The 27,337-nt window shown below is 52.2% G+C and overlaps 1 protein-coding gene across 6 annotated transcripts in view; it reads left to right on the top strand.

Annotated features, from left to right (window-relative positions):
- The window catches only part of mon2 (MON2 homolog, regulator of endosome-to-Golgi trafficking), a 34,569-nt gene extending 9,516 nt beyond the window's left edge, over window positions 1-25,053 (top strand). For 2 of the 6 annotated variants that reach the window (XM_084672063.1, XM_084672068.1), the window contains exons 4-35: window positions 194-325; window positions 883-1,012; window positions 1,147-1,244; window positions 1,553-1,678; window positions 2,474-2,665; window positions 2,850-2,974; window positions 3,104-3,243; window positions 3,476-3,629; window positions 4,110-4,300; window positions 5,106-5,187; window positions 6,325-6,506; window positions 7,093-7,205; window positions 7,342-7,446; window positions 9,087-9,167; window positions 9,339-9,412; window positions 9,500-9,590; window positions 9,739-9,840; window positions 10,918-11,028; window positions 11,192-11,367; window positions 12,052-12,214; window positions 12,624-12,917; window positions 13,338-13,536; window positions 14,030-14,676; window positions 15,042-15,185; window positions 17,811-17,828; window positions 18,417-18,545; window positions 19,806-19,996; window positions 20,111-20,171; window positions 20,287-20,410; window positions 21,898-22,126; window positions 22,946-23,028; window positions 23,503-25,053. In XM_084672063.1, coding sequence (XP_084528189.1) covers window positions 194-325; window positions 883-1,012; window positions 1,147-1,244; window positions 1,553-1,678; window positions 2,474-2,665; window positions 2,850-2,974; window positions 3,104-3,243; window positions 3,476-3,629; window positions 4,110-4,300; window positions 5,106-5,187; window positions 6,325-6,506; window positions 7,093-7,205; window positions 7,342-7,446; window positions 9,087-9,167; window positions 9,339-9,412; window positions 9,500-9,590; window positions 9,739-9,840; window positions 10,918-11,028; window positions 11,192-11,367; window positions 12,052-12,214; window positions 12,624-12,917; window positions 13,338-13,536; window positions 14,030-14,676; window positions 15,042-15,185; window positions 17,811-17,828; window positions 18,417-18,545; window positions 19,806-19,996; window positions 20,111-20,171; window positions 20,287-20,410; window positions 21,898-22,126; window positions 22,946-23,028; window positions 23,503-23,666 — 4,851 coding nt within the window. In that variant the 3' untranslated portion in view covers window positions 23,667-25,053. Of the gene's footprint in view, window positions 1-193; window positions 326-882; window positions 1,013-1,146; window positions 1,245-1,552; window positions 1,679-2,473; window positions 2,666-2,849; window positions 2,975-3,103; window positions 3,244-3,475; window positions 3,630-4,109; window positions 4,301-5,105; window positions 5,188-6,324; window positions 6,507-7,092; window positions 7,206-7,341; window positions 7,447-9,086; window positions 9,168-9,338; window positions 9,413-9,499; window positions 9,591-9,738; window positions 9,841-10,917; window positions 11,029-11,191; window positions 11,368-12,051; window positions 12,215-12,623; window positions 12,918-13,337; window positions 13,537-14,029; window positions 14,677-15,041; window positions 15,186-17,810; window positions 17,829-18,416; window positions 18,546-19,805; window positions 19,997-20,110; window positions 20,172-20,286; window positions 20,411-21,897; window positions 22,127-22,638; window positions 22,919-22,945; window positions 23,029-23,502 lie in introns of those variants that run through there. The other 4 variants (XM_084672066.1, XM_084672067.1, XM_084672065.1 and 1 more) reach the window with 4 other exon arrangements.
- Window positions 25,054-27,337: the final 2,284 nt, after the last annotated feature.

The raw sequence follows: 27,337 nt of genomic DNA, 5'->3' as shown, positions 1-27,337 counted from the left end.
TGGTGTTGGCTGCAGTCTGGGTCAGAGTGAGACGTGTCTCCGAGCAGATAGCCTGCTGCTTAACACAGCCAGGAGGAGAAACCTGTGAGCTTGTGGCCCTGTTGGGTTCAGTGTCCCCAGATGATGTGTGTGTGAGTGACTGCTACACTGCCCCCTGGGTGTACAAGTCTGAAGTGTGTGTGTGTGTGTGCAGGCTGCGGCAGGAAACATCATCAACATGTTGTGGCAGTTGATGGAGAACGGTCTGGAGGAACTCAAGCTGCTGCAGACCGTCCTGGTCCTGCTCACCACCAACACTGTGGTCCACGACGAGGTCCTGTCTAAGGTACACACACAGACACCTGCTCAGCACCAACACTTGAGGGTTGACCGATATGCGTTTTTCAGGACCGATGCTGATACCGATTATTATAGATCAAGTAGACCGATAACCGATTTTTTGAACCGATATATATGTCGAGTGTAAAAATGAAAAATAATGTCAAAATTAAGAATAAGAAGACCTCTGACAAAGACTCTCTTTAAATTATTGTAACCATATCTTTAATTCTGAGAACTGTTAATAACAACATTAATATTCATAATAATAATAACATACAAAGTGCAGGGAGCATCCAGAAGCATTCTGTCAACATTTTGAAAAACGTGAAAGTACATTTTAACCACAACAAGCAACAAATGAACACATTATGAAAATAAATATATATATTGCATCGGCAAATCGGTTTTGAAAATCACCGATACCAATAACCATAAAAATGCTTAATAACAACGCCGATAATTGGCCACGCCGATAATCGTTTGACCCCTACAACACTGTGGTCCACGACGCGGTCCTGTCTAAGGTGCACACACACACCTACCTCTCCCCCCTCCCCCCAGGCCATTGTGCTGTGTTTCCGGCTCCACTTCACCAAGGACAACATCACCAACAACACAGCAGCAGCCACAGTACGGCAGGTGGTTACCGTGGTGTTTGAGAGGATGGTCGCCGAGGACGACCGCTTCAAAGGTCAGCTGACCCGCACGCCGGCCAATCAGACGCCTCGCGGCGCTCCGCATGGCCCCCTCTATCTCTCTCTTTCTTCTCTCACATATATCTTACTCCTCCCCCTCCCACCCCTCCTGCCCCTCCTCCTCCTCCAGGTGTGGCTGAGCTCCCCCCTCCCACCCAGGGTAACACCAACCGCAGGTCTGTCAGCACGCTACGGCCCAGTGCCAAGGACGCCTACATGCTGTTCCAGGTCAGTCCACCAGGGGGAGACAGACCTCTCCCTCCACCCGGTCACAGGGCTCCGGAACTACCATTATATACATCCTCCCCGTCTACCATCTCGTAGACCCAGAACGTTCCGCCAACTTCTCAGTTCCTCACTAACTAGGCACCATTCTCACTTCTTCAGAAATCAGAATTTCTGAGACCCAGATAGTGAAGAACTAACAGGATGAATCAACTAAAAAGGAAAATAGCCTTTGACAAGTCTGGCGAACCAGGACTAGTTTGCGGCTTGAACCCATAAAATCCTCAGCCCGTCCCTCGTGTTCCCTCCAGGACCTGTGCCAGCTGGTGAACGCAGACGCCCCCTACTGGCTGGTGGGGATGACGGAGATGACGCGCACCTTCGGGCTGGAGCTGCTGGAGTCGGTCCTGAACGACTTCCCCGGGGTGTTCCTGGAGGTAGAGACAGCCCACCAGACACCACCTCACTGCTGGCCTCCCAGCCTCACTGCTGGGGTGGTGTCGCCCTCACCCACACTTTACTGATGGAGAAAAAGAGACTGGGAGTTCCGGAGGAAGCGAGCGACACTCGATGCCAGATATAAATCTGTGCAGTAAACATTCCCAGCTTCTAAAATATCAGACTTTGATTTTGATCGGATTTTGATTCCACTGCTCCAGCTGAATACTGATACTAGAGATGCATCCCTTCCTCCTCTCTCTCTCCTCCTCTCTTCCCCCTCCTCTTCTCCTCCTCTCCTCTCTCTCCTCCTTTCCTCTCCTCCTCTTTCTCCTCTCCCCCTCTCCTCTCCTCCTCCTTTCCTCTCTCTCCTCCTTTCCTCTCCTCCTCTCTCTCTTCTCCTCCCCTCCTCCTCTCCTTTCCTCCTTTCCTCTCCTCCTCTCTCTCCTCCTCTCCTCCCCCTCCCCCTCCTCCTCTCCCCCCCTCTCCTCTCCTCTCCTCCTCCTATCCCCCTCCACCTCCCCCCCCTCCTCTCCTCCTCTCCTCCCCCTCCCCCTCCTCTCCCCCCCTCTCCTCTCCTCCCCCTCCACCTCTCCCCCCCTCTCCTCCCCTCCTCCTCTCTCTCCTCCTCTCTCTCCTCCTCTCCTCTCCCCCCCCCTCTCCTCTCCTCCTCCTCCACCTCTCCCCCCCTCTCCTCCTCCTCTCCTCTCCCCCCCCCCTCTCCTCCTCTCTCTCCTCCTCTCCTCTCCCCCCTCTCCTCTCCTCCTCCTCTCCTCCCCTCCTCCTCCCCCCAGCACCAGGAGTTCAGCTTCCTGCTGAAGGAGCGCGTGTGTCCCCTGGTCATCAAGCTGTTCTCCCCCAACATCAAGTTCCGTCAGGGGGCCAGCGGCCCGTCCCCGGCCCTGGTGGAGAAGCCCTACTTCCCCATCTGCATGCGGCTGCTCAGGGTGGTGTCTGTGCTCATCAAGCACTTCTACAGCCTGCTGGTGAGGGGCTGTGCTACACACACACACACACTGACATATACACACACACAGTCAGATACACACATATACATACAGGCACAGTCTCAGTAGGCTTCATGCTAATTGTGTGTATGGTCTGTGTGTGTGCGTGTGTGTATGGTCTGTGCGTGTGTGTGTATGGTCTGTGTGTGTGTGTGTGTGGCAGGTGACAGAGTGTGAGATCTTCTTGTCTCTGCTGGTGAAGTTCCTGGATGGAGAGAAGCCTCACTGGCTGAGAGCTGTGGCTGTGGAGTCAGTCCACCGGCTGTGTGTGCAGCCTCACCTGCTGCGGTGAGCACACACACACCCTGATACACACACACACACACCACATCTGATCCCTCTGTCCGCTTCACATAACCCCTGTCCCAGTGCTGCCCCCCAGTGCTTCCTGCTGTGACCGTCAGTCTCTCCCCCCAGGTCGTTCTGCCAGTCGTACGACATGAAGCAACACTCCACCAAGGTGTTCCGAGACATCGTCAACGCCCTGGGCTCCTTCATCCAGTCCCTCTTCATCACCCTCAACACAGGCAACCCTGCTGCCACCGCCAACACACCTGGTGAGGGGGGAGGAGGGACAGGAGATAGGGTGGGAGGAAAGCAAGGATCCATTGAGTTGAGAAGGAGGGATGATAGATGATTTTGTTGACCGAATCTTCTCGCTGGTAAAATGAGGATGATTTCTTTTTAGTTTTCTTGAAGCCTGTCAGACTAATGATGACCTTGAACTTCCTTCCTTCCTCTCCTTCCTTCTTCCTTCTCCACTTCTCTCCTCTGCCCCCCCCCCCCCAGGGGTGTCGGGCCCTGGGGCCCAGGGCTCGTCCCAGGGGGGGCAGGGTGCAGGGGGGGTGAGCTCCAGTCTGAGCCCCCAGGCTGCCTTTGAGTACCGGGGCATCTGGATCCCTCTGGTGACCGTCAGCGTGCAGGGCAGCGCCAAGGCTACCTAGTGAGGACACGCCTCACACACCACACGTGTCACACACACACACACCACACACACACACACACACACACACCACACACACAGATACACACACACCACCCCACACACACACACACACAGACACACCACACAGACACACACCACACACAGACACAGCACACACACACCGCACACACACACAGACACACACCACACATAGACACAGCACACACAGACACACACAGACGCACACCACACACAGACACACACAGACATACACCACACACACACACAGACACACACACCACACACACACACACACACACGACACACACAGACACACACCACACACAGACACACACCACACACACAGACACACACACACCCCACACAAACATGCACAGCGTGCAAATAGCACTGTAATGATGACAAACGGCTTGGTCATGCAGGAGCTGTTATTGGACAGATAAACCCCATGCTCCCCTCCTCCCTCCCCCCTCCCAGCCTGGAGATGCTGGACAAGGTGGAGCCCCCCTCCATCCCCGAGGGCTATGCCATGTCGGTGGCGTTCGGCGCGCTGCTGGACCTGGTGAGAGGCATCACCTCCATGATCGAGAGGGAGCTGGCCAAGGAGGAGGCAGAGCTGGCAGAGCGCAGGGAGAACCAGCCAGACCTGGAGGCCCAGCCTGCACCTGGTGAGGGGGGGGAGGCCCAGCCTGCACCTGGTGAGGGGGGGGGGGGGGAGGCCCAGCCTACACCTGGTGAGGGGGGGGGGGGAGGCCCAGCCTACACCTGGTGAGGGGGGGGGGGGAGGGCCAGCCTGCACCTGGTGAGGGGGGGGGGGGGAGGCCCAGCCTACACCTGGTGAGGGGGGGGGGGGGAGGCCCAGCCTACACCTGGTGAGGGGGGGGGGGGGAGGCCCAGCCTACACCTGGTGAGGGGGGGGGGAGGGCCAGCCTGCACCTGGTGAGGGGGGGGGGGGGGAGGCCCAGCCTGCACCTGGTGAGGGGGGGGAGGCCCAGCCTGCACCTGGTGAGGGGGGGGGGAGGGCCAGCCTGCACCTGGTGAGGGGGGGGGGGGAGGCCCAGCCTGCACCTGGTGAGGGGGGGGGAGGGGAGGCCCAGCCTGCACCTGGTGAGGGGGGGGGGGGGGGCCCAGCCTACACCTGGTGAGGGGGGGGAGGCCCAGCCTGCACCTGGTGAGGGGGGGGGGGGGAGGCCCAGCCTGCACCTGGTGAGGGGGGGGGGGGGGGGGAGGCCCAGCCTACACCTGGTGAGGGGGGGGGGGGGGAGGCCCAGCCTGCACCTGGTGAGGGGGGGGAGGAGGCCCAGCCTGTTGAGGGGGAGGGGGGGAGTGGAGAGAACAGAGGGAGGGTAGGCTGAACAGGCTGTCTGTGCTCTACTGACCCCTAGTGGTCATGCTGGGAGTCTTGAATCCAGATGTTGTATTGTGAGTGCGAGTGTTCCTTACGAGGTGTGTTTGTCTCTGTGCTCCTCCCAGGAGCTCACCTGGTGTGGGAGGAGATGGTGGGAGCGTGCTGGTGTGGTCTGCTGGCAGCCCTCTCTCTCCTGCTGGACGCCAGGTAGGGCTCCCTCATCCACACCTGCCACAGAACCACAGGAGGTGTTCAACACCTGTCACAGAACCACAGGAGGTGTTCAACACCTGTCACAGAACCACAGGAGGTGTTCGACACTTGTCACAGAACTAGAAGTGTTTAACATCTATCAGATAAAAAGTATAATGTAAAAATAATTTATATAGTATAATAATTAATACAGTAATATAGTAATAATAACAATACAACTGTAATAATAACATAGTACTACTACTATTTAGTATTAGTAATGCTAACCCTAGCCTGTGCTGCTGTTGTGTGTTAGTAATGCTAACCCTAGCCTGTGCTGCTGTTGTGTGTTAGTAATGCTAACCCTAACGCGTGCTGCTGTTGTGTGTTAGTAATGCTAACCCTAACACGTGCTGGTGTTGTGTGTTAGTAATGCTAACCCTAACGCGTGCTGCTGTTGTGTGTTAGTAATGCTAACCCTAACGCATGCTGCTGTTGTGTGTTAGTAATGCTAACCCTAACGCATGCTGCTGTTGTGTGTTAGTAATGCTAACCCTAACACGTGCTGGTGTTGTGTGTTAGTAATGCTAACCGTAACGCGTGCTGCTGTTGTGTGTTAGTAATGCTAACCCTAGCCTGTGCTGCTGTTGTGTGTTAGTAATGCTAACCCTAGCCTGTGCTGCTGTTGTGTGTTAGTAATGCTAACCCTAGCCTGTGCTGCTGTTGTGTGTTAGTAATGCTAACCCTAACGCGTGCTGCTGTTGTGTGTTAGTAATGCTAACCCTAACGCGTGCTGCTGTTGTGTGTTAGTAATGCTAACCCTAACGCGTGCTGCTGTTGTGTGTTAGTAATGCTAACCCTAACGCATGCTGCTGTTGTGTGTTAGTAATGTTAACCCTAACACGTGCTGGTGTTGTGTGTTAGTAATGCTAACCGTAACGCGTGCTGCTGTTGTGTGTTAGTAATGCTAACCCTAGCCTGTGCTGCTGTTGTGTGTTAGTAATGCTAACCCTAGCCTGTGCTGCTGTTGTGTGTTAGTAATGCTAACCCTAGCCTGTGCTGCTGTTGTGTGTTAGTAATGCTAACCCTAACGCGTGCTGCTGTTGTGTGTTAGTAATGCTAACCCTAACGCGTGCTGGTGTTGTGTGTCAGCACGGACGAGGCGGCGACAGAGAGCATCCTGAAGGCGGAGCTGAGTCTGGCGTGGCTGTGCGGCCGCCTGGGCCTGGTGACGCCCCGCGACGCCTTCATCACAGCCGTGTGCAAGGCCTCCCTGCCGCCACACTACGCCCTCACCGTTCTCTGCTGCAGCGCCGGGAACCTCTCCAACAAGGGTGGGGCTGGGGGGCAGGGGGCTGGGGGGCAGGGGGGCTGCACACACACACACACGCTCTCAGTCTCAACTTGTCAGTTTCTGAATCTCTAACTCAAGCTTTGTGTGTGTGTGTGTGTGTCTGTGTCCCTGTGTGTGTGTCTGTGTCCCTGTGTGTGTGTGTGTGTGTGTCCCTGTGTGTGTGTGTGTGTGTGTGTCCCTGTGTGTGTGTGTGTGTGTGTCCCTGTGTGTGTGTGTGTGTGTCCCTGTGTGTGTGTGTGTGTGTGTGTGTCTGTGTGTGTGTGTGTCTGTGTCCCTGTGTGTGTGTGTGTCCCTGTGTGTGTGTGTGTGTGTCCCTGTGTGTGTGTGTGTGTGTCTGTGTCCCTGTGTGTGTGTGTCCCTGTGCGTGTGTGTGTGTGTCCCTGTGCGTGTGTGTGTGTCCCTGTGTGTGTGTGTGTGTGTGTGTGTGTCCCTGTGTGTGTGTGTGTGTCCCTGTGTGTGTGTGTGTGTGTGTGTGTGTGTGTGTCTGTGTCCCTGTGTGTGTGTGTGTGTGTGTCTGTGTCCCTGTGTGTGTGTGTGTCCCTGTGCGTGTGTGTGTGTGTCCACAGCCTACTCCATCCAGGGTCACAGTGTGCAGATCATCAGCCCCTCCAGTGAGTCCCACCAGCAAGTGGTGGCAGTAGGACAGCCTCTCACTGTCCAGCCTCAGGGAACTGTGGTGGTGAGCACACACACACACACACACACACCGCTGAAATACCCACCTTTTTCACAGACGCTGTCAAAAATGTCACACATGCAGCAAGTTGATACATCACAGTATGCTTTCTCTCCCCGTGTGTGTGTGTGTGTCCCAGCTGACGGCTAAGAACATCCAGTGCATGCGCACACTGCTGAACCTGGCCCACTGCCACGGAGCTGTGCTGGGGTCGTCATGGCAGCTGGTCCTGGCCACGCTACAGGTGCACACACACTCCCCCCCCCCCTCCTCCTTCCACGTCTCGTATCAAGTCAGAATCCCGTTTGATCTGTACTGCCCCTTTTACAAGCAACGTCACACAGGGCTTCACATTCACCCATAGAACTGCCCCTCAGCCATCCTAAGAGCCTCCAGGGCTGTCGTCCTTTCCCTGCTCCTGGCCCTGTTCCTGGCCCTGTTCCTGGCCCTGCTCCTGGCCCTGCTCCTGGCCCTGCTCCTGTCCCTGTTCCTGGCCCTGTTCCTGGCCCTGCTCCTGTCCCTGTTCCTGGCCCTGTTCCTGGCCCTGTTCCTGGCCCTGCTCCTGGCCCTGCTCCTGGCCCTGTTCCTGTCCCTGTTCCTGTCCCTGTTCCTGGCCCTGTCCCTGGCCCTGTTCCTGGCCCTGTTCCTGGCCCTGCTCCTGGCCCTGTTCCTGTCCCTGTTCCTGTCCCTGTTCCTGTCCCTGTTCCTGTCCCTGTTCCTGTCCCTGTTCCTGGCCCTGGCCCTGGCCCTGGCCCTGGCCCTGTTCCTGTCCCTGCTCCTGTCCCTGTTCCTGGCCCTGTTCCTGGCCCTGTTCCTGGCCCTGTTCCTGTCCCTGCTCCTGTCCCTGGCCCTGTTCCTGGCCCTGCTCCTGTCCCTGTCCCTGGCCCTGTTCCTGGCCCTGCTCCTGTCCCTGTTCCTGTCCCTGTTCCTGGCCCTGTTCCTGGCCCTGTTCCTGTCCCTGTTCCTGGCCCTGCTCCTGGCCCTGTTCCTGGCCCTGTTCCTGGCCCTGGCCCTGTTCCTGGCCCTGTCCCTGTTCCTGGCCCTGTTCCTGGCCCTGTTCCTGTCCCTGTTCCTGTCCCTGTTCCTGGCCCTGTCCCTGGCCCTGTTCCTGGCCCTGTTCCTGGCCCTGCTTCTGGCCCTGTTCCTGGCCCTGTTCCTGGCCCTGCTTCTGGCCCTGTTCCTGTCCCTGTTCCTGTCCCTGTTCCTGTCCCTGTTCCTGTCCCTGTTCCTGGCCCTGGCCCTGTTCCTGTCCCTGCTCCTGTCCCTGTTCCTGGCCCTGTTCCTGGCCCTGTTCCTGTCCCTGCTCCTGTCCCTGTCCCTGGCCCTGTTCCTGGCCCTGCTCCTGTCCCTGTCCCTGGCCCTGTTCCTGGCCCTGCTCCTGTCCCTGTTCCTGTCCCTGTTCCTGGCCCTGTTCCTGGCCCTGTTCCTGTCCCTGTTCCTGGCCCTGTTCCTGGCCCTGTTCCTGGCCCTGTCCCTGTCCCTGTTCCTGGCCCTGCTCCTGTCCCTGCTCCTGGCCCTGTTCCTGTCCCTGTCCCTGTCCCTGTCCCTGCTCCTGGCCCTGTCCCTGTCCCTGGCCCTGTTCCTGTCCCTGTCCCTGTCCCTGTCCCTGTCCCTGTTCCTGTTCCTGTCCCTGTTCCTGGCCCTGTTCCTGTCCCTGCTCCTGTCCCTGTTCCTGGCCCTGTTCCTGTCCCTGCTCCTGGCCCTGTTCCTGTCCCTGTCCCTGTCCCTGCTCCTGGCCCTGTCCCTGTCCCTGGCCCTGTTCCTGTCCCTGTCCCTGTCCCTGTCCCTGTCCCTGCTCCTGCTCCTGGCCCTGTTCCTGTCCCTGTTCCTGTCCCTGTGTTAGCGTCAGTGTGTGACAGCTGTGTGTGCCTCCTCCCCCTGCAGCACCTGGTGTGGATCCTGGGGCTCAAACCAGGGGCCGGCGGGGCCCTGAGGCCGGGCAGGGCTGTGGAGGGGCCCAGCACGGTGAGACCTGCTCCACACACACACAGCAGGGACACACAGCACGTCACACACACCACACACACACACCACACACACAGCACGTCACACACACCTCCACCCAGCGCTGCAGACCCACACCCTTGTACTGACCCGTGTGTGTGTGTGTGTGTGTGTGTGTGTGTGTCTCTGCAGGTGCTGACCACTGCTGTGATGACAGATCTGCCTGTCATATCCAACATCTTATCCAGGCTGTTTGAGAGCTCACAGTGAGGATCCTTAGTCACACCTCCACTTCCCCTTCTTATGACTATCTATTGGTGTGTGTTACATGGTGTGTGTGTGTGTGTGTGTAGGTACCTTGATGACGTGTCCCTACATCACCTGATCAACGCTCTCTGCTCCTTGTCTCTGGAGGCCATGGAGATGGCATACGGAACTAACAAGGTAACCAATCAGAGAAGACATCAGACAGCAGACCCGGCTGGAGTGTGTGTGTGTGTGTCTGGACCTCTGAGTGTGTGTCTGGTAGCAGGAGTTCAGAGTGTGTGTGTGTGGTAGCAGGAGTTCAGAGTGTGTGTGTGTGTGGTTGCAGGAGCCGTCTCTGTTTGCAGTGGCTAAGCTGCTGGAGACGGGGCTGGTGAACATGGACCGGATAGAGATCCTGTGGAGGCCTCTCACAGGACACCTGCTGGAGGTACGAACCCTGCTTCCTGCTTCCTGTTTCCTGCCTCTGACTGGCTGGGTATCTAGACCCAGTTCTGTCCTGTCCAGAGGCATTCTGGTCTGCGCTCGTCGGTAACGCCCCCTGGACGTCTGGAATGAAGCGAGGGGTTCCAGGGTTGAGGACCCGGGGCCCTGGCCAGGTGGTGGATGGCTCTCCCAGACAGTTTACTCACTCACTGCTGTCATTATAACACTGCATCTGGCTTCAGTCTGTCCTCCACTGAATGTGGAACTAGTTTTGTGTGGTTAGTGTGTGTTAGTTGTGGTTGTGTGTGTTGTGTGATGTGTGTTAGTGAGAAACGGGGCTTTCATGTTGTGTTTCTCTCCCTCTCTTTTGCACCCGTGTGTTTTGCAGAAGGTAAGCACAATTATTCTCTTTTCTCCCCCCTTCTCTTCTTCCTCTCTCTCTCTCTCTCCCTCTCTCTGTGTCTCTGTCTCTCTCTCTCTCTCTGTGTCTCTGTCTCTCTCTCTCTCTCTCTCGTCGCGTCTTAGTCCAGCATGTTGAAGCTGAAACACTGCAATGTGTAGATTTACACACTGTATGTTTGCTTTGCAAATAAATCCAATGGACGGTACGCCTTGCGGAACAGTTTTCATCCTGTCTATGCAGCCGTGTTGCATTGCTCTGATCTGAAGCTGGATGACACGCCCCTCTCTCCAACTTGGGCCACGTTCAAGTTGGCCGACACACGGACATCACTAACACTTCTGGGTGAATTTAGCGTTGCTTCTAAGGCGGCGGCGCCAGAGGTCAGAGGCCAGCTGAGCTCCGAGGACCTAATGATCACATCCCACCTTCCTTGATCCAGCGATCACTTTCATGAAATCCCTGATTTTGCTGGGGGATCCAAATCAGTCTGACCACTCGGGTGCTGAATCACTGTGAACACGCGGTGGAAACAACATACACCCCCCTCTCTCTCTCACTGCCTCATACTCTGTCTCTGTCCCACCTTTTCTTTGGTGTGTGTTGGTCTTGTCTCTGATCTGTGAGTGTGTGTGTGTGTCTTATCTGTGTGTGTGTGTGTGTGTGTGATGTCCCTTATAGGTCTGCCAGCACCCGAACGCCAGGATGAGAGAGTGGGGTGCAGAGGCTGTGACGGCTCTCATCAAGGCTGGCCTGGCCTACAAACACGACCCCCCCCTGTCCCACAACCAGGTACAAACACGACCCCCCCTGTCCCACACCCAGGTACAAACACGACCCCCCCCTGTCCCACAACCAGGTACAAACACGACCCCCCCCTGTCCCACACCCAGGTACAAACACGACCCCTGTTGTCCCACATCCAGGTTCAAACATGTGTGTGTTCTTTCCCCAGAGGCTGCAGCTGCTGCTGCTGAACCCGCTGAAGGAGCTGTCCAATGTGCTGCACGCTGACATCCGCCACAAGCAGCTGGACAGCGTGCTGCAGATCCTGCAGAGCCAGGGGGACCGCCTGGGCCCCGGCTGGCCCCTCATCCTGGGGGTCATAGGAGCCATCCGCAACGACCAGGGGTAGGAGAGGGAGGGAGGTGACCAGGGGTAGGAGAGGGAGGGAGGTGACCAGGGGTAGGAGAGGGGGAGAGGTGACCAGGGGTAGGAGAGGGAGGGAGGTGACCAGGGGTAGGAGAGGGGGAGAGGTGACCAGGGGTAGGAGAGGGGGAGAGGTGACCAGGGGTAGGAGAGGGGGAGAGGTGACCAGGGGTAGGAGAGGGAGGGAGGTGACCAGGGGTAGGAGAGGGAGGGAGGGGTGACCAGGGCTAGGAGAGGGAGGGAGGTGACCAGGGGTAGGAGAGGGGGAGAGGTGACCAGGGGTAGGAGAGGGAGGGAGGGAGGGGGTGACCAGCGGTAGGAGAGGGGGAGAGGGAGGGAGGGGGTGACCAGGGGTAGGAGAGGGGGAGAGGGAGGGAGGGGGTGACCAGGGGTAGGAGAGGGGGAGAGGGAGGGAGGGGGTGACCAGGGGTAGGAGAGGGGGAGAGGGAGGGAGGGGGTGACCAGGGGTAGGAGAGGGGGAGAGGGAGGGAGGGGGTGACCAGGGGTAAGAAGTGTTTTTTCATCAGCTCGATCATTTACCATCAACAAACTGTAAAGCTTAGATTATTTTTACTGTTTACTCAAATGTTAAAATGTTTTTGTCAAGTCCCAGTCTGTTGGTGGCGGTGCGCCCTGTCTGACGAGAACATTTTGTCTGCCCACCAGAGAGTCGTTGATACGAACTGCCTTCCAGTGCCTGCAGTTGGTGGTAACGGACTTTCTACCCACCATGCCTTGCACGTGCCTCCAGATCGTAGTGGATGTAGCTAGCAGCTTCGGCCTGCAGAACCAGGAGCTCAACATCAGCCTCACGTCCATCGGCCTCCTGGTGAGACCTGGAGCTCGCTCTCCTCTACACCTGCTCACTCCCTGTCCGCTCCACCATCCACTCCCTGTCCGCTCCACCATCCACTCCCTGTCCGCTCCACCATCCACTCCCTGTCCGCTCCACCATCCACTCCCTGTCCGCTCCACCATCCACTCCCTGTCCGCTCCACCATCCACTCCCTGTCCGCTCCACCATCCACTCCCTGTCCGCTCCACCATCCACTCCCTGTCCACTCCACCATCCACTCCCTGTCCGCTCCACCATCCACTCCCTGTCCGCTCCACCATCCACTCCCTGTCCGCTCCACCATCCAGTCTAAGACTCAGTCTAACTCGTGAAAGCTTGACGCCAAAACAAACAGCGGTCAGCGATGACCGACCGCGTTAACCCCCCATCTGTTCCCCCACAGTGGAACATCTCGGACTACTTCTTCCAGAGGGGCGAGGCCATCACCCAGGAGCTGGAGAGGGAGGAGGCCACGCTGCAGAAGCAGGCCCAGGAGAGGGGAGAGGCCCTGAACCGGCCCTTCCACCCGGCCCCTCCCTTCGACTGCCTGTGGCTGTGTCTGTACGCCAGGCTGGGGGAGCTGTGCGTGGACCCTCGGCCCGCCGTGAGGAAGAGCGCTGGACAGACCCTGTTCTCCACCATCGCTGCTCACGGGACCCTGCTGCAGCAGCCCACCTGGCACATCGTGGTCTGGAAGGTAGAGACTCCACACCAGCACACACACACAGGGCCCTCCACCAGCACACACACACACACACACACAGGACCCTCCACCAGCACACACACACACACACACAGGACCCTCCACCAGCACACACACACACACACAGGACCCTCCACCAGCACACACACACACACACACAGGACCCTCCACCAGCACACACACACACACACAGGACCCTCCACCAGCACACACACACACACACACAGGACCCTCCACCAGCACACACACACACACAGGACCCTCCACCAGCACACACACATTTTTTATAACAAAGGATGCGGTAATTAAATATAATTTCCTTGATTAAAAATAAGACAGATTTGCCGTTTTCAAAAAGTGTGTGACCCCATGTGTAATGAACCTGTGTGACCCCATGTGTAATGAACCCTCCAGGTGCTGTTCAACCTGCTAGACCGCGTGAGAAGCTCGTCCACCTCAGCCGACAAGGAGAAGATCGAGTCTGGCGGGGGGAACATCCTCATCCACCACTCGCGGGACACGGCGGAGAAGCAGTGGGCAGAGACCTGGGTGCTCACCCTGGCAGGGGTGGCCCGCATCTTCAACACCAGGAGATACCTGCTGCAGCAGCTAGGTGGAGCTCTCTCACCAGGGCACTTGGCCTGGAGTTTAACATCGATTACGGGGGGGATTCAGGATGGAAGAGCAGCTTGGGACTCTGTCCTGGATGTTTCAGATGTTAGAGCAGCCTGGGACTCTGTCCTGGATGTTTCAGATGTTAGAGCAGCCTGGGACTCTGTCCTGGATGTTTCAGATGTTAGAGCAGCCTGGGACTCTGTCCTGGATGTTTCAGATGTCTCTCTGTTTTAACACACCCGGCGTCAGGCTTCTGCTGAGCTGGATAACAACGCATCTGTCTGAACTTGTGTTGGAACATCTAGAACATGCAGGGCAGGGGGGTTCAGAGGACCAGAGAGAGAGACTGTCCTGGAGTATCATTTAAGACTTTCATAATGGAACGTTCCATCCCTTCACACAGTTTGATTGTTCTACATCCACTGAGACTGCTTTGTGAGATTGTATTCCCTGCCCCTCTCTCCCCTCTCCTCCTGGCTGTCTCCTCACAGGAGACTTCTTCAAGGCGTGGGACGTCCTCCTGGACCACATCCAGTCTGCCGCCCTCAGCAAGAACAACGAGGTCTCCCTCGCTGCCCTCAAGAGCTTCCAGGAGATCCTCCAGATTGTCACGCCCAGTAAAGACTCCGACAAGCCCTGCGACGCCCTGGCCGTGCTGGGGGTCCTCCCGGTCCTCATCGACCCCCTCAGCGCCGCGGGCGCCGGCCGCCCCCTCGTCCGCTCCGACTCGCTGGTCGAGCGCCTCACGCGCTACAACGGCGCCGAGCTCCAGGCCCCGCCCCCAGGGGAGGAGTCGGCCCTGGAGGACTCCGTGCTGTGGTGGTCGGCGTGGAACACGTGGTACCGGACGGGCACCGACAGCACGCGGCCGCCCGGCGCGGCGGCGGCGGAGAAGCAGGCCTTCATCCCCAGCCAGCCCTTCCTCACAGCGCTGGTGCAGATCTTCCCGGCGTTGTACCAGCACATCAAGGGGGGCTTCAGCATGGAGGACCTGAGGAAGCTGGGGGTGATCCTGCACGGAGCTGTGTCAGTGCCCATCAGCAGCGACGCCTCGCCCTTCATCCTGCCCTCCTACACCGAGGCAGTGCTCACCAGCCTGCAGGAGGCCGTCCTCACCGCCCTGGACGTGCTGCAGAAGGTCAGGCAGAGATACCCAGCCCCCCCCCCCTTGTCCTGGACAGGGGGGGCAGAGATACCCCAACCTAGCACATAGTACCAGGATAGGTCTATATAAGTCTGTAGTAGGAGTAGTACTAGTACTCATAATAATAATATAATACTAATACTGCTATTATCACAATCATCGCCTGTTCTGACTGGTTAAGCACGGTCAGCAGCAGAGCTCTAGTTCTCCCTCCCTGAGGCGTGTCAGGATCTCTACGTCTGTGCCCTGCTCCAGGCGCTCGATGGATTGCGCAACAGGCCCGTTAAAAGTTTCTGTTCAGTCCCCTGGTGAGTGTCAGGAGTGAGTGAGTGTCTGTCTGTCTGTCTCTCCTGCTGCAGGCCATCTGCGTGGGCCCCGAGAACCTGCAGGTCATGTACCCCGCCATCTTTGAGCAGCTGCTCCTCTTCGTCGAGTTCTCCTGCAAACCGCCCCGGTACGGCACCATGGAGACCAAGCACGTGGCAAACGCCAAATACAACCAGGTAACCAGGACAGAAAACACACAGTGGTTTAGTTGGTCCCTCCCCCTTTCCCTCCCTCACAACATCGCAGGTCATTTCCCAGATTTGAGTCAAATACTATCTTAAAATCCACCCTCCTGTGGAGCCGTTTGAGCAACCAACGGCCTTGAAAATATCTTGAAAGACTGTGACGTGTGGATGTTCCCTGAACGCTAACTGGATCAAAGTTGTCCCTTTCTGTGGCGCCTCTGTTCGCAGTCATCCTCCCTCTGTGACGTTCATCCAGCTCTTTCTCTCCTGCTTGTTCCTCATCGGCCGCCTGTCAACGCATCAAACATTCAGCCCCCCAATCATCCCTCTACTCCGTTCTGTCAGGCAGGCAGTGAGGTAGAGGTGTCAGTCTCTCTTCAGGCTAGCGTAAACACACGCGTTAAGAGATCCAAATGAGTTTCATCCCTTCAGTTACCTTTCGCACGGCCCCATCTGTTTCTTCCGCGACACTCCTGTCGATGCGTTTGCAGAAATCATGTTTGTACGCCCCTGCTCATATCCTTCGCACGTTCTGTAAATCTGTCCAAGCTGCTGTTGATGAAGTAATCTTAGTAGCAGCTGTTTAGGCTGGGGTGACCAGACGCCCAGATTTTGTCCGGACAGTCCGGTTTTCCAGCCCTTTGTCCGGACCACTGTTGCGTGTCCTCCTTTTTGTCGTTTTGTCCTCCTTTTTGACCCTTCCTGCCCACCGTCGCAATTTACCACTTGTGTGGGCTTCAGTGCCAAATAGAAAGACCTCCTTCAAACCTACGTGGAGTTCAGAATTTCACTTTGCCCTAAGAGCAGGAAAGATCAATAGCATACCTTCAGTAAGCTCTGTGGCATTGATATAGACGTGGTTAGTAGGGGGAAAGGGGCTTTAGAGCGGCACAAGGAGAATGCTAGTTCTGCCGGGCACTCTTCCTTAACATAATTTTTTGCTCCGAACACATTTACATGTATTCATTTAGCAGACCCTTTTATCCAAAGCGACTTCCAAGAAAGAGCTTTACAAAAGTGCATAGGTCACTGATAACAACAAGATAGCCCGAGATAGTCAAACATTGCAGGTAGCCAAAACATGAAGCATACATTGTGAAAAAAACAAATAAGTGACAAAGGGAAGAACCATAAGAGCATGATCCTCAAAAAGTGCAAGAGTGTACCTGTAGAGAAGCAATCAACAGTAAAATATTTCACAGCGAGTACAATAATTTAAAATCAGTTACATCTAACCAACAAGAGCAACAAGTCTCTCAATAAGAGTCATTGTGATCCTGGAGGAAACTAGCATCAGGTCCAGCAAACCATTCCTAGTACCGTTGTACTCCCGGAACAAGTGCGTCTTGAGCCTTCTCTTGAAGGTGGAGAGACAGTCTGTGTCTCTGATGGAGGTGGGGAGTTGATTCCACCACTGGGGGGCCAGACAGGAGAAGAGCTTGTGTTGGGACCGGGCAGTCTTGAGCAGTGGGACCACCAGACGGTTGTCTGAAGAAGACCGTAGGTGACGGGTGGGGGTGTAAGGCTGCAGGAGAGACTTGATGTAGTCGGGTACAGTCCCGTTCATTGCTCGGAAGGTCAGTACCAGGGTCTTGAATCTGATACGGGTCACAACAACAGAGGACGATAAAACAACCGCTGCTGAGCTGACCAAATTATTTAATGCTGTGAAACATCACCACTCTTACAGGAGTTTAGACTGCAGTTTAGACTTACTAAAATGACTAATGTTATTGTCTTAATGTCATACTAACGGCCCCCACCCCCCTGGTCAACAACTTTTTGGGATGGTCCTCCTCTTTGGACCCAAGTGGCCTCCTGTTCAGAGTCATGCTTCTGGTCACCATCGTTTAGGCTGTCTGCGACGCTAATGAATACGATCTCTACATGCTTATGGCTTGAAACCTAAAGACTGTCAGTTTATCAGTTAGTGTCGTCGTCAGTTGGCATGCTAGCTCAGGCTAACGATTCAAGTATTCAAAACACATCAATCTGCCAGCCAATTTAGTTAGCGTGCTACTAGTTTATAGTGGCCGTAGCTAAGTCGGTTAGCCAGCAGTAGTCAAGTTGACACGATCTCAGAAAGACGTTGATCGCCTTCTCCAAACACAGCTTCAGTCAGCTAGGTTAGTTTGTGATAGGATGAGTTTATGTGTGACGACTGAGCACTCTTTTTTCTGCAGAGTCGAGATCACTTTGGTGAATCAGTTCCATACTGTTTAGGTTCTCTATACCTTAAGACTACCATGCCATAAATGCCCTCCTGTGTTGTTCCGTTTAAAGGAAACATTTTATCTGTTTACTTTAGTATGTATAAGGCTTTTTGTGACTCCCTGCTTCATTCACTCAACCACCAAGTGCTAGTTTTTGATGGTTGAAGGAATCCCGACAGGCTACTAATAAATGTGGTCAACCCTTGCCATGCAATGGCCTTGCACTTTTCCTCGGTCACCGAATAAAATCGCCAGAACGTTAGCATGCTAGTTTTAGTGTCAATAACCTGGTCAGTCAGTGAGCCAGTAGCTAAATTGTCACGGCCTCAGACAGAAGTTAATCTGCATCTTTTCTCGTTCTTTCCCTCGTTTCTTGGTACCACTCGCTGGGTCGGCTTTTTAGATCCAGCTGTTTGCACCGGTGAGTTCCCCCCTCTTCCGCTCCCCCTCTAATCGGTAACTCCCACCTCTCCTACGCTGTGCTAAACGGTGAAGCCGCTGCACCTCAGTAGAGATGAAGCATTTCACCGCATGATAGGCCCTCCTGTGTCATCTCCATCACTCACTCCCTCAGTGAACCTCCTACTCCCCCCCCCCCCCCCCCCCGCCTGCCACTAACCAGTGGTCATATGCTTCGTCTTGTGTACCCGTGGACTCCATTTTGTTTTTTGTCTTTCTTGGCGTCTTTGCCGTTCGTGTTTGCTTGTGGTGTTTTTTTTTATCCATCTTAAAGGTGCACTCTGTAGGTTTTGTGTTTCGCTCTCAGGTCTTTTTGATTTGGGAAACGAGAAATGGAGGCTTTTAGTGCATAGATGAAGACCTGGGGATGTGTTCATCCTGGCAGACCCATGCCAAGTTTTTGTTTGTTTACACAGAGTGTGCCTTTAATTGCGTTTTGGTCGTTTCAGTGGTTCTGGTTGGATGATATGTTGCAACCAGAGTTAACCCACTCTCTGTCTCTCTCTTTCACTCCCTTTCTCTCCCTCCCTCTCTCTCTCTCTGCTTACAGGCAGAATGGGTTGCCTTAAACTATGTCCCTTTCGCTGAGCGCTCCCTGGAGGCGGTCGTGGAACTGTACCACAAGACGGCATGCCACAAAGCCGTGATCAACGAGAAAGTCCTGCAGAACATCATCAAGGTACGCCCCTCGTTGACGCGTCTGTGATGATTGCCCCTTGGAGGCGTCAACACCACGCCCGCTTCCCTTTCTAAGCCAAACCAGCGACGCTTCTCACAGTAAACCTCTGAAAAGCTCTCCCCATAGACCGCGTTGGGTGGGTGACACATGCAAGTTGTTGCTCAACGCCTATAATCATCGTTCCTGTTTTCTTCTGAAAGCGGTCTCCATTACTGGAGTATGCAGCCGGTAGAACGGATAAGAGGTTTCTCTGTGGATGAGCTTCTACCAAACCCTGCTCTCTCTCTCTCTCTCTCTCTCTCTCTCTCTCTCTCTCTCTCTCTCTCTCTCTCTCTCTCTCTCTCTCTCTCTCTCTCTCTCTCTCTCTCTCTCTCTCTCTCTCTCTCTCTCTCTCTCTCTCTCTCTCTCTCTCTCTCTCTCTCTCTCTCTCTCTCTCTCTCTCTCTCTCTCTCTCTCTCTCTCTCTCTCTCTCTCTCTCTCTCTCTCTCTCTCTCTCTCTCTCTCTCTCTCTCTCTCTCTCTCTCTCTCTCTCTCTCTCTCTCTCTCTCTCTCTCTCTCTCTCTCTCTCTCTCTCTCTCTCTCTCTCTCTCTCTCTCTCTCTCTCTCTCTCTCTCTCTCTCTCTCTCTGTTTCAAGGAGGTCATGCTCGTAAAACGGCAACCTTGGGGAGACCATCTGGGGTCGTGATTTGGAAAGCCTAGTCTGTCACAAAGACAGGCTTGTTTTCACTCCTTGGCTTGTTTTTTCTGAGGTTCGGATAGAAAACAAAGCACTGATATCAACGGCTCAATAGCAACCAGTGTTTTATACATAAAGACTGATGATGCATTGTCTGCATGATTTGGGGGGTATTCTATTCAACATCAGAAATAGTTCCAGTTCAGGGCACTTTGGCTGTGACAAAGTGGACACAAGATTTATGGATCCATTTCATGAAGACTCACACTAGCTTCTTATCCATTAACTAAAGCCAATGTGCACTAGCATATATGCTTTACCACCAAAAGACAAAACAGCCTTACTGTAGCATCAGCAGGACCAGCTGATGAAGGACATAGTTCCTCTTCCTCAGAAGGTCTTGGTTGGAATCGTGGGTTAAATCCCCTCTGACATACACACAGCAACATACCTGAAAACAGCTATACGGAAGCAATCCTGCCCCTCTCAACCCGTCTCGTCACTCGTCACTTGAGATCCAATAAAGCATGAAACATGACAAAAATAAATATATTTTAAAGAACCAACCCCTCCTTCGCTGTAGACCTTACGGATGCCTCTGGGCCTGAAGTACGCGTGTCCATCGGAGAGCACCTGGAAGCTGGCCGTGTCGTCCCTGCTCAAGGTGCTGTTCGTGGGCCTGCCCGTGGCCCGCCAGCATGCTCCCTCGGGGAAGTTCGACACCATGTGGCCAGAACTCGCCAACGCCTTCGAAGACTTCCTCTTTACCAAAAGGTACTTGGAAAACTGTAGGCTTTTCATGTTTTGCCTGTTGTGTAAGGAACCATTGAGGAGTTGGTAAAGGGATTTGATAGGTGCTGATAGTGAGTTTGTGTTTTGTAATTTCAGCACACCTCCCGATAATTTGTCCATCCAGGAATTCCAGAAGAACGAAGCCATCGATGTAGAGGTACAAATCTTTGTTCACCAAACTGACAAATCTCTCAATTTGCCTCTAAACCATCCAATCACATCCATTTTGCTTCCAAGCCATCCAATCACGTCCCTTGTTCCCTGTTTTCCAGGTGGTCCAGTTGATCAGCTCTGAGATCCTGCCCTTCGCCAACTTTATCCCCAAAGACTTTGTTGGTCAGATAATGGCCATGCTCAATAAAGGTTCCATTCACTCCCAGTCCTCCTCATTCACAGGTAAACACAGGAGGTTGACTGTCAATTGGGAAGGTTGACCTTGGTGTTCTGCACACATCTGTGACACACACTGCAATACAGATCTCATACTGTGGACACTTGAGGAATTCAGATTACTTATTAGATGAATACATTGTTGTGTTATTATTTTTGTTCACCATACATTAATCGACTAGCTACTGTTATCGAGAAGTTATAGTTGTTGTGTTATACATTTTTGCATGTCATTGGCCGAATCCCATTTCTTTGTCTTCCCCTTTCCCCTTCTGGTACCCCCCTAGCCTTTGGCCCTCGAAACTGAGTAGTAGGGCTAGGGGTGAAAACATACCCCTATGAAATGAGACATCACTTGGTTACGGTTATGTCATCTAGCACGTATCGATGTCTCCAAAGCAAGTAGTGTTATGCACTGATATCAAACTGCTGCTAATGGAGTTTAGTTAAAACTGTAGACATGCATGGAGTCCATTCAAGGCTAGTCAGAGAAATTCGGGACTGTTGTGCAAATCAGCAATGTAACCTTAGCGTAGCAAACTAGAGATTTTTAAAAACGTTTCAATTAAGAACATTGTTGCACATATATATGTAGAAGACTGTGTAGAGCACAAAACAAGAATGTCGTAATTTCTTAATCAATTATTTAAGACAAATACATTTATGGAACTTTGTGGGAAAGGAAGGGTTAAGGGAAAGGGGTAAGACAAATAATTGGGATTCTCTAACCCTGTCTGATAAAGTCAAACACATATATATATATATATAAAAAGGGCATAGGTTTTAGTATACATCCTTTTGAAAACGGCAAACCTGTCTCCCTTTATTATCAAGAAAACCGCTGCAATCCTAGTTATATATTTTTTAGGGCTGTGAAATGATAAAAAATTGTAATCAAATTAATCACAGGTTTCTGTGGATTAATCATGATTAATTACATATTACTGATTTTCCGAATTTTTGTCATTAGTGTGCGTCTTTGATTTTGCGGTACCTTGATGCTAGAGTCACCCGTTGCCACTCGCGATACTTTGGTGAACCCCTCGTCCTCAACAATATCAATCGGTCTACAGCTTTTTGCAATACATTTGACAACTGTGCTAGTCACCTTGTCACAGGCAATGAGGGCCCTACGCTGTTCAGTGAGGGTGGTTTGGCGCATTCTACTCCCCTCGCCGACTAATGCATGCTTCACGTTGAGGTGGTATAGGTTACTTTAGGCTGGTATTGCTTCAGTGAAACAATAACATTCAGTCATTTAGCAGATGCTCTTATCTAGAGCGATAACGTCTTCCCGCAGAGTGTGCATATTACTTTGGTTTTATTGGATGTTCCATCTGAGTTTTTTTGGGACACATGCGTTAAACAAAAATGACGAATTTATCCTGTAGTTTAATCATAACGCGTTATTTTTCACAGCCCTAATATTTTTTAAACAATCCCACCCACATTTGAAAACCAACCGACTCCCCTGAGTTCTGCTCCTGACCCAGCCCCCTCTCCCCGGCCCACAGAGGCAGAGCTGGATGTGAGGATGAGAGAGGACTTCTCCAAGGTGTGCTTCGAGACCCTGCTGCAGTTCTCCTTCAGCAACAGGGCGCCCACGCCTCAGGAGGGCTACATCTCCCGCCTGGCTCTGTCCGTACTGCTGCGCCGGGCCCAGGACGTGCTGCAGCGCTACGTGGAGGACGAGAGGCTGAGCGGACGCTGCCCTCTCCCCAGGTGAGGCCTCCGTCACACCACACACACACACCACACACACCACACACACACACCACACACACAGCCACACACACACACACAGCCACACACACACACAGCCACACACAGCACAGCCACACACACAGCCACACACACACCACACACACACCACACACACACACCACACACACCAAGCCCCCACAAGGCAGGGGGTGTGTGTACACAGATCAGTAAATGAGCTGAAGCGTTCCCTGCTTCTGTCTCTCTTTCTCTTTCCCCCTCTTCTCTCTCTTTTCCCTGTTTGACATTTGTGTCGCTGCCTTGCTGTGTGTGTGTGTGTGTGTGTGTGTGTGTGTGTGTGTGTGTGTGTGTGTGTGTGTGTGTGTGTGTGTGTGTGTGTGTGTGTGTGTGTGTGTGTGTGTGTGTGTGTGTGTGTGTGTGTGTGTGTGTGTGTGTGTGTGTGTGTGTGTGTGTGTCTGTGTTAGTTTACCATGCAGACTTAGTGTAACAAGTCTTTCCACTATCTTCCGTAGTGGGCACTGGGTGAAGCTAGATGCTCATCTGCTCAGGTTAATACAGCATTCTGCATCCTTCAGACACCTGGCTGTTGTCAAACCCCTGTTTTGGTTTCTCCCTGTGTTCTTGCTCCATTCCTATTTGGCTGAAACCAAGCCTCTTAAAAAAAAAAAAAAAAATACATATATGTATTTCAAAGCCTTTTTTTTGTCTTGTTTTTACATGTTTTTACTTTGTGCTTACTTTTTTTGATTCCCTGAACGGTTCTTCACATCAGACAAATGGCACGTAAAACGTAGAAAGTGTTTCTCATTTTTCTTCCAGACAACAAGTGACGGAGATCATCTTTGTCTTGAAAGCTATCAGCACTTTGATGGACTCACTTAAAAAGACCCAGCCAGAGAATGGTGAGTGAGGACAGACAGACTTGTGTCAAACTTCAGAGAAGGTGAACCAACTGTAAAGAGCAGATCCACAATAACATTTGACTGTATATATTGCACCTGTCCATGTTTTGTAGTTAATAGAAGGGGATTTTGGGGGGGATTAATTTCTGTAAATATATTCTTATGCATGCCCTACTGCAAGGTGAAAGGCTATATTAGATTGAGAAATTACCAGAGAGACAGAACATAATCAGTGATTGTATTTTTGAAACGTCCTTGGAAGTTGTTTGTACTGTAAGATCATTCATTCAGACAGCAAGTCATTCTAATTAGCCTCTGGCGGTTTTACGAAGGAAATAATCTAGTTGATTGCTTTCCCCCTCCCAAATGTCTTTCCACCTCCATCCTATTCTCAACTGACCTCTATCCTTTCCTTCTCCTCCCCCTGTTCTCTCCCCCCTCCATCTCTGCTTCCTTGTGCCTGTGTGCCTGCAGTGGATGCCAACACATGGGCCCAGGTGATCGCCCTGTACCCCACCCTGGTGGAGTGCATCACGTGCTCCTCCTACGAGGTCAGCTCCGCTCTCAAGGAGGCCCTGGGGCCCTTCAAAGACTTCATGCAGCCTCCCGTCTCCCGAGTCCAGAACGGGGAGTCCTGACCAGCCCCCACATCCCTCCCCCACATCCCTCCCCCACATCCCACCCCTCCCCCTCCCCTCTTTTTATTTTATTTTATATAACTCTTGAAAAATGAATGTCGTGACCCGAACACGCCCACACCCTTTCAGGAGTGGAGGGACTTGACTCCACATGAGCCCTCATCTACCGGACAAACTCGCCGGGGCTAGGAAGGGCCCTCTTGCTCAGAACACACTGACAACTTCTCTCACATCATCGGTGTACGCTTCTAATGCCAGTTAACTCTCATACTAGCAGGCTGGACTGTGTGTTGCCAGTTACAGTATAAATAATAATTATTGCAGTGTTTTATTTGGGTTTTGTTTTGTTTTCTGAAAGGAGAGTTGATTGTACAGTGTGTGGTTAAAGTGATAATGTAATTAAGAGAAGAAAAAAAAATATTGGGCTTTATTGGGCTTGACTTGAGGACAAAGATTCTTTTTGTGACTTTTTAAGCAGTGAGGATTTCATGCAAAATCTAACTGTAACATTCCATGTCATCTTTAGCCAGTCTCAGAAGGGACGAAATTGTCTGAATAAAATAAACGGGACAGTTCTATGAACAAATCTGATTGCTGCTTGTGCCTCGGTGATGTCACGTCACTGCCGATTTTGAAAAGTACCGCATCTCAGAATCACCCCGTTCAGGAGTGAGAACATTTTCAGCTTCCCGTCAACCTGTTCCATTTCACGAGACATGCAAGTGTAGGCTACTGGAGCTTATTCAAATGTATTTTTAGATGTATTATTTACGAGTCTGTCTTGACAGTTACCGTTACTATTACAAATGCTAAATTGTTAGCTGTTAAGTTTTAGGTCAAATGAGGCGATGCACCGTGGGTCGCCTGGTACACCGGAAAATGGGGAGGAGACGTAGGGAGGTCTTCTTGGGCGGGGTTTCCCTGATATTTCACCGCCGCGGTTCATGTTGAAGAGGGAACGGATGGAATTCGGACGTGTGAGAATGTTGGCTTTGTTGGCTATCTGACGGGAATTATAATACCGGAGTGAATGAGAATCATTCAAGACAATTACCTCGTTTTCGAAATATATGTATTCTGAAACTGCATTTAACCACGTACTGGCTGAGGTAGTAGTTTGTGCTGTTGGTTGGGTTGTGACATTGCCCGCTATGGAGATGACTGCGCAAGCTACTGCCTTGCTAGTGCTGGTAAACCACTTCAAACCGAGGAGTATCGTTTTCTTTCTCGTTTAAAGGTAATGTAGTTGACTGAGCAGCGTGTGGTGTCGATACATTTTTACAAACGAAAGAAATTGTGTCATTATGTTGTTTCGACTGATCATGTGCCTCATGGTAATTGAGCTGGTAACTAATGCTTTAATAAAATTAAATTCTTGTAGAGGACAGTTATGAGTATCCTATGCATTTGTTTTGTCATTTGATTTTCATTGACCTTAATAATCATTTACTCAAAGTTTTTACACGACAAAATGCATCATTTTACTTTCGTATTCGAGTTGTAGGCTATTGAACTGGCTACCATGATCACAGAGATTAAAATGCACATTGGCCACCCTTGAAAAAAACGCTTTGTGACAGTTTCTATCATTTCAAATCAATGTTCAGATTTGCCTCAATGAAAGTATTCTGGCGATAGACTCGTAAAGCAATGTAGCTATAGGCTTCAATTGACGTTAGATTTCATCCCCGGGCAAGACATCCAATCTAACCAACATGTAGGTCATAATACTGTTGCTATGTAGAGAGCTGTGACGTGGCCATCACTGCCCACTGAAAATACTGGTTGACACGGTACTCTCGGGGTTATGTCCTCAACACGTCTCTGTTGACATACTCTGATATCCTGCATAGCACCAGTCACTACTGTAAGCAAACCATCGTAGCCTATAAACTGTTTTATTGACGACATTCTCTGGGATATGGCTCCTTTGACCTCATGGTTTGTTGACTCAATTATGTGCATCCAACCCGAGACCCCACAACACCGTTGGGTACCTGCCTAACGACACCATCCATTGTACACAGGAAATGAGTATCCTGAATGTTTTTTTTCATAGCCTGCTTGCCGCTAAGATGAATCATGGGTTTGTGAATTAACCTTATGAACCAGGTTCCTAGCTCTGCTACAGCACAGGTCTGCCCTTACATACAGTGAATCGTTTGGGCTGCGGTCCTGTGGTGGGAGTGGGTGTAGAATGGGTAATGAGTTTCAATAAGCTGCAGAAGAGTGGAGTTGACTGAATAAGATTGGATGCTACAATTGACCTTCCAACACTTACTTAAAAAAATAAACATATATATTTATAAATTCATAATTTACACGTTGGTCGGATTGGCTTTTCTTTTTTTTTACAGACTAACATTCAGTAAAGTAACAGAATAAGTAGGTTTACAGTTATGTGCAGACCAGGGGCGTTGCCAGAATAAAACACATTTGAGGTCCATTTAAAAACAAGGGGACCCCCCCCCCCCCCCCCATAAAAGGAGTACAGTGTTTCCCCTACCATTGTTTTGGAGGGTGGCGGCTCGCCCTGCCCAAACGACCTCCCGCCTCCCTTAAAGAATGACAAAAGACACCGTATAATTAGGCTGTAGATTCTGAAACACGTGAGAAAGCTGTTTTACACTACGGGCAATTTGTTTCCTCCTCATCGCTTCAACTGTTAATTTAATTTGCAAAAGTTTGGGCAACTTTGCCCTTGTTATTTACACCTGATCGCCTGCCAATGTAGTCTACACTAGATCCAATGGCCCTAAATTCAAGTGAATTTGCGAGCAGTGTTGTGCTGGAAATAGTATCAATTCCTTGCATATACTGTGCTAGCTGTGTTATGCTAGCTAGTTTAGTCTTGAATGGCACCATACTGACGTTTGCTCGTCCATAAATGCCCTAATAAACGCATGTAATAGGGTTTGTTTCTGTTGCTAAGCTACCTGTTCATGCTACGAGCTATCTCACACTGCCTTGCTCGGGCCTGTCACATCCATTGAAAATGAATGGGGGAAAAAAAATGATCAAAAATCCTTGGTGGATTCATAAATTCTTAACTCTGCACTGTACTCGTCCATGAAATTTCCCATGAACAATCCTGATCAACATGAGACTGGTCTGTGTCCTGGTCTGAACAGCAGGCAGAGTGAGTGCAGGACATGGTAAGTTATGGAGGCCACTGCCTGGTCCATCAAACCCAGGCCCTCCATTTTGTATCAACAACACTCCCACTGGAGCCAAACCCAAGATTAATCTGCTTCAGGCCGTGAAAGCTCAAAGGCAGTAAATTAAAGCCCCCTGTGGAAAATCTGCCTGTTCCAATGATTAGCACAGCTGCACTGTGGAAGACGTGGCCACACCTTCCTTCCTCCCGATAGGCAGGATAACCTGGTGGTGTGGAGCCCACAGTACTCTTGCATTCCCCAGATGCCTGCATGCTGCCGGGCGCGTGTCCGTTCACCGTCGTCCTTTGGTAGACAAGCGCCGGTGGACCCCTGGGCACCGCTTCATCTCAGCACTCCATCAGCTCCCTATTGACCGCCAGTTAGCTAGTTTCTTTATATTTTGTACATTTTCTATGAACTTGAGCTAGACCTATTAGAAAATCATAAAAGGACGTTTTAAACCCACTGACTGTTGAGTTGCAGACAGGCTGAGATTGAAAAAGTAGCCGACAC

The sequence above is a fragment of the Hypomesus nipponensis genome, chromosome 14 (assembly GCF_054491055.1).
Source record: "Hypomesus nipponensis isolate SF chromosome 14, ASM5449105v1, whole genome shotgun sequence".
Classification (NCBI taxonomy): domain Eukaryota; kingdom Metazoa; phylum Chordata; class Actinopteri; order Osmeriformes; family Osmeridae; genus Hypomesus; species Hypomesus nipponensis.
The sequence above is the reverse complement of the archived record's forward strand: the minus strand, read 5'-3'. Positions and strand labels throughout refer to the sequence as shown.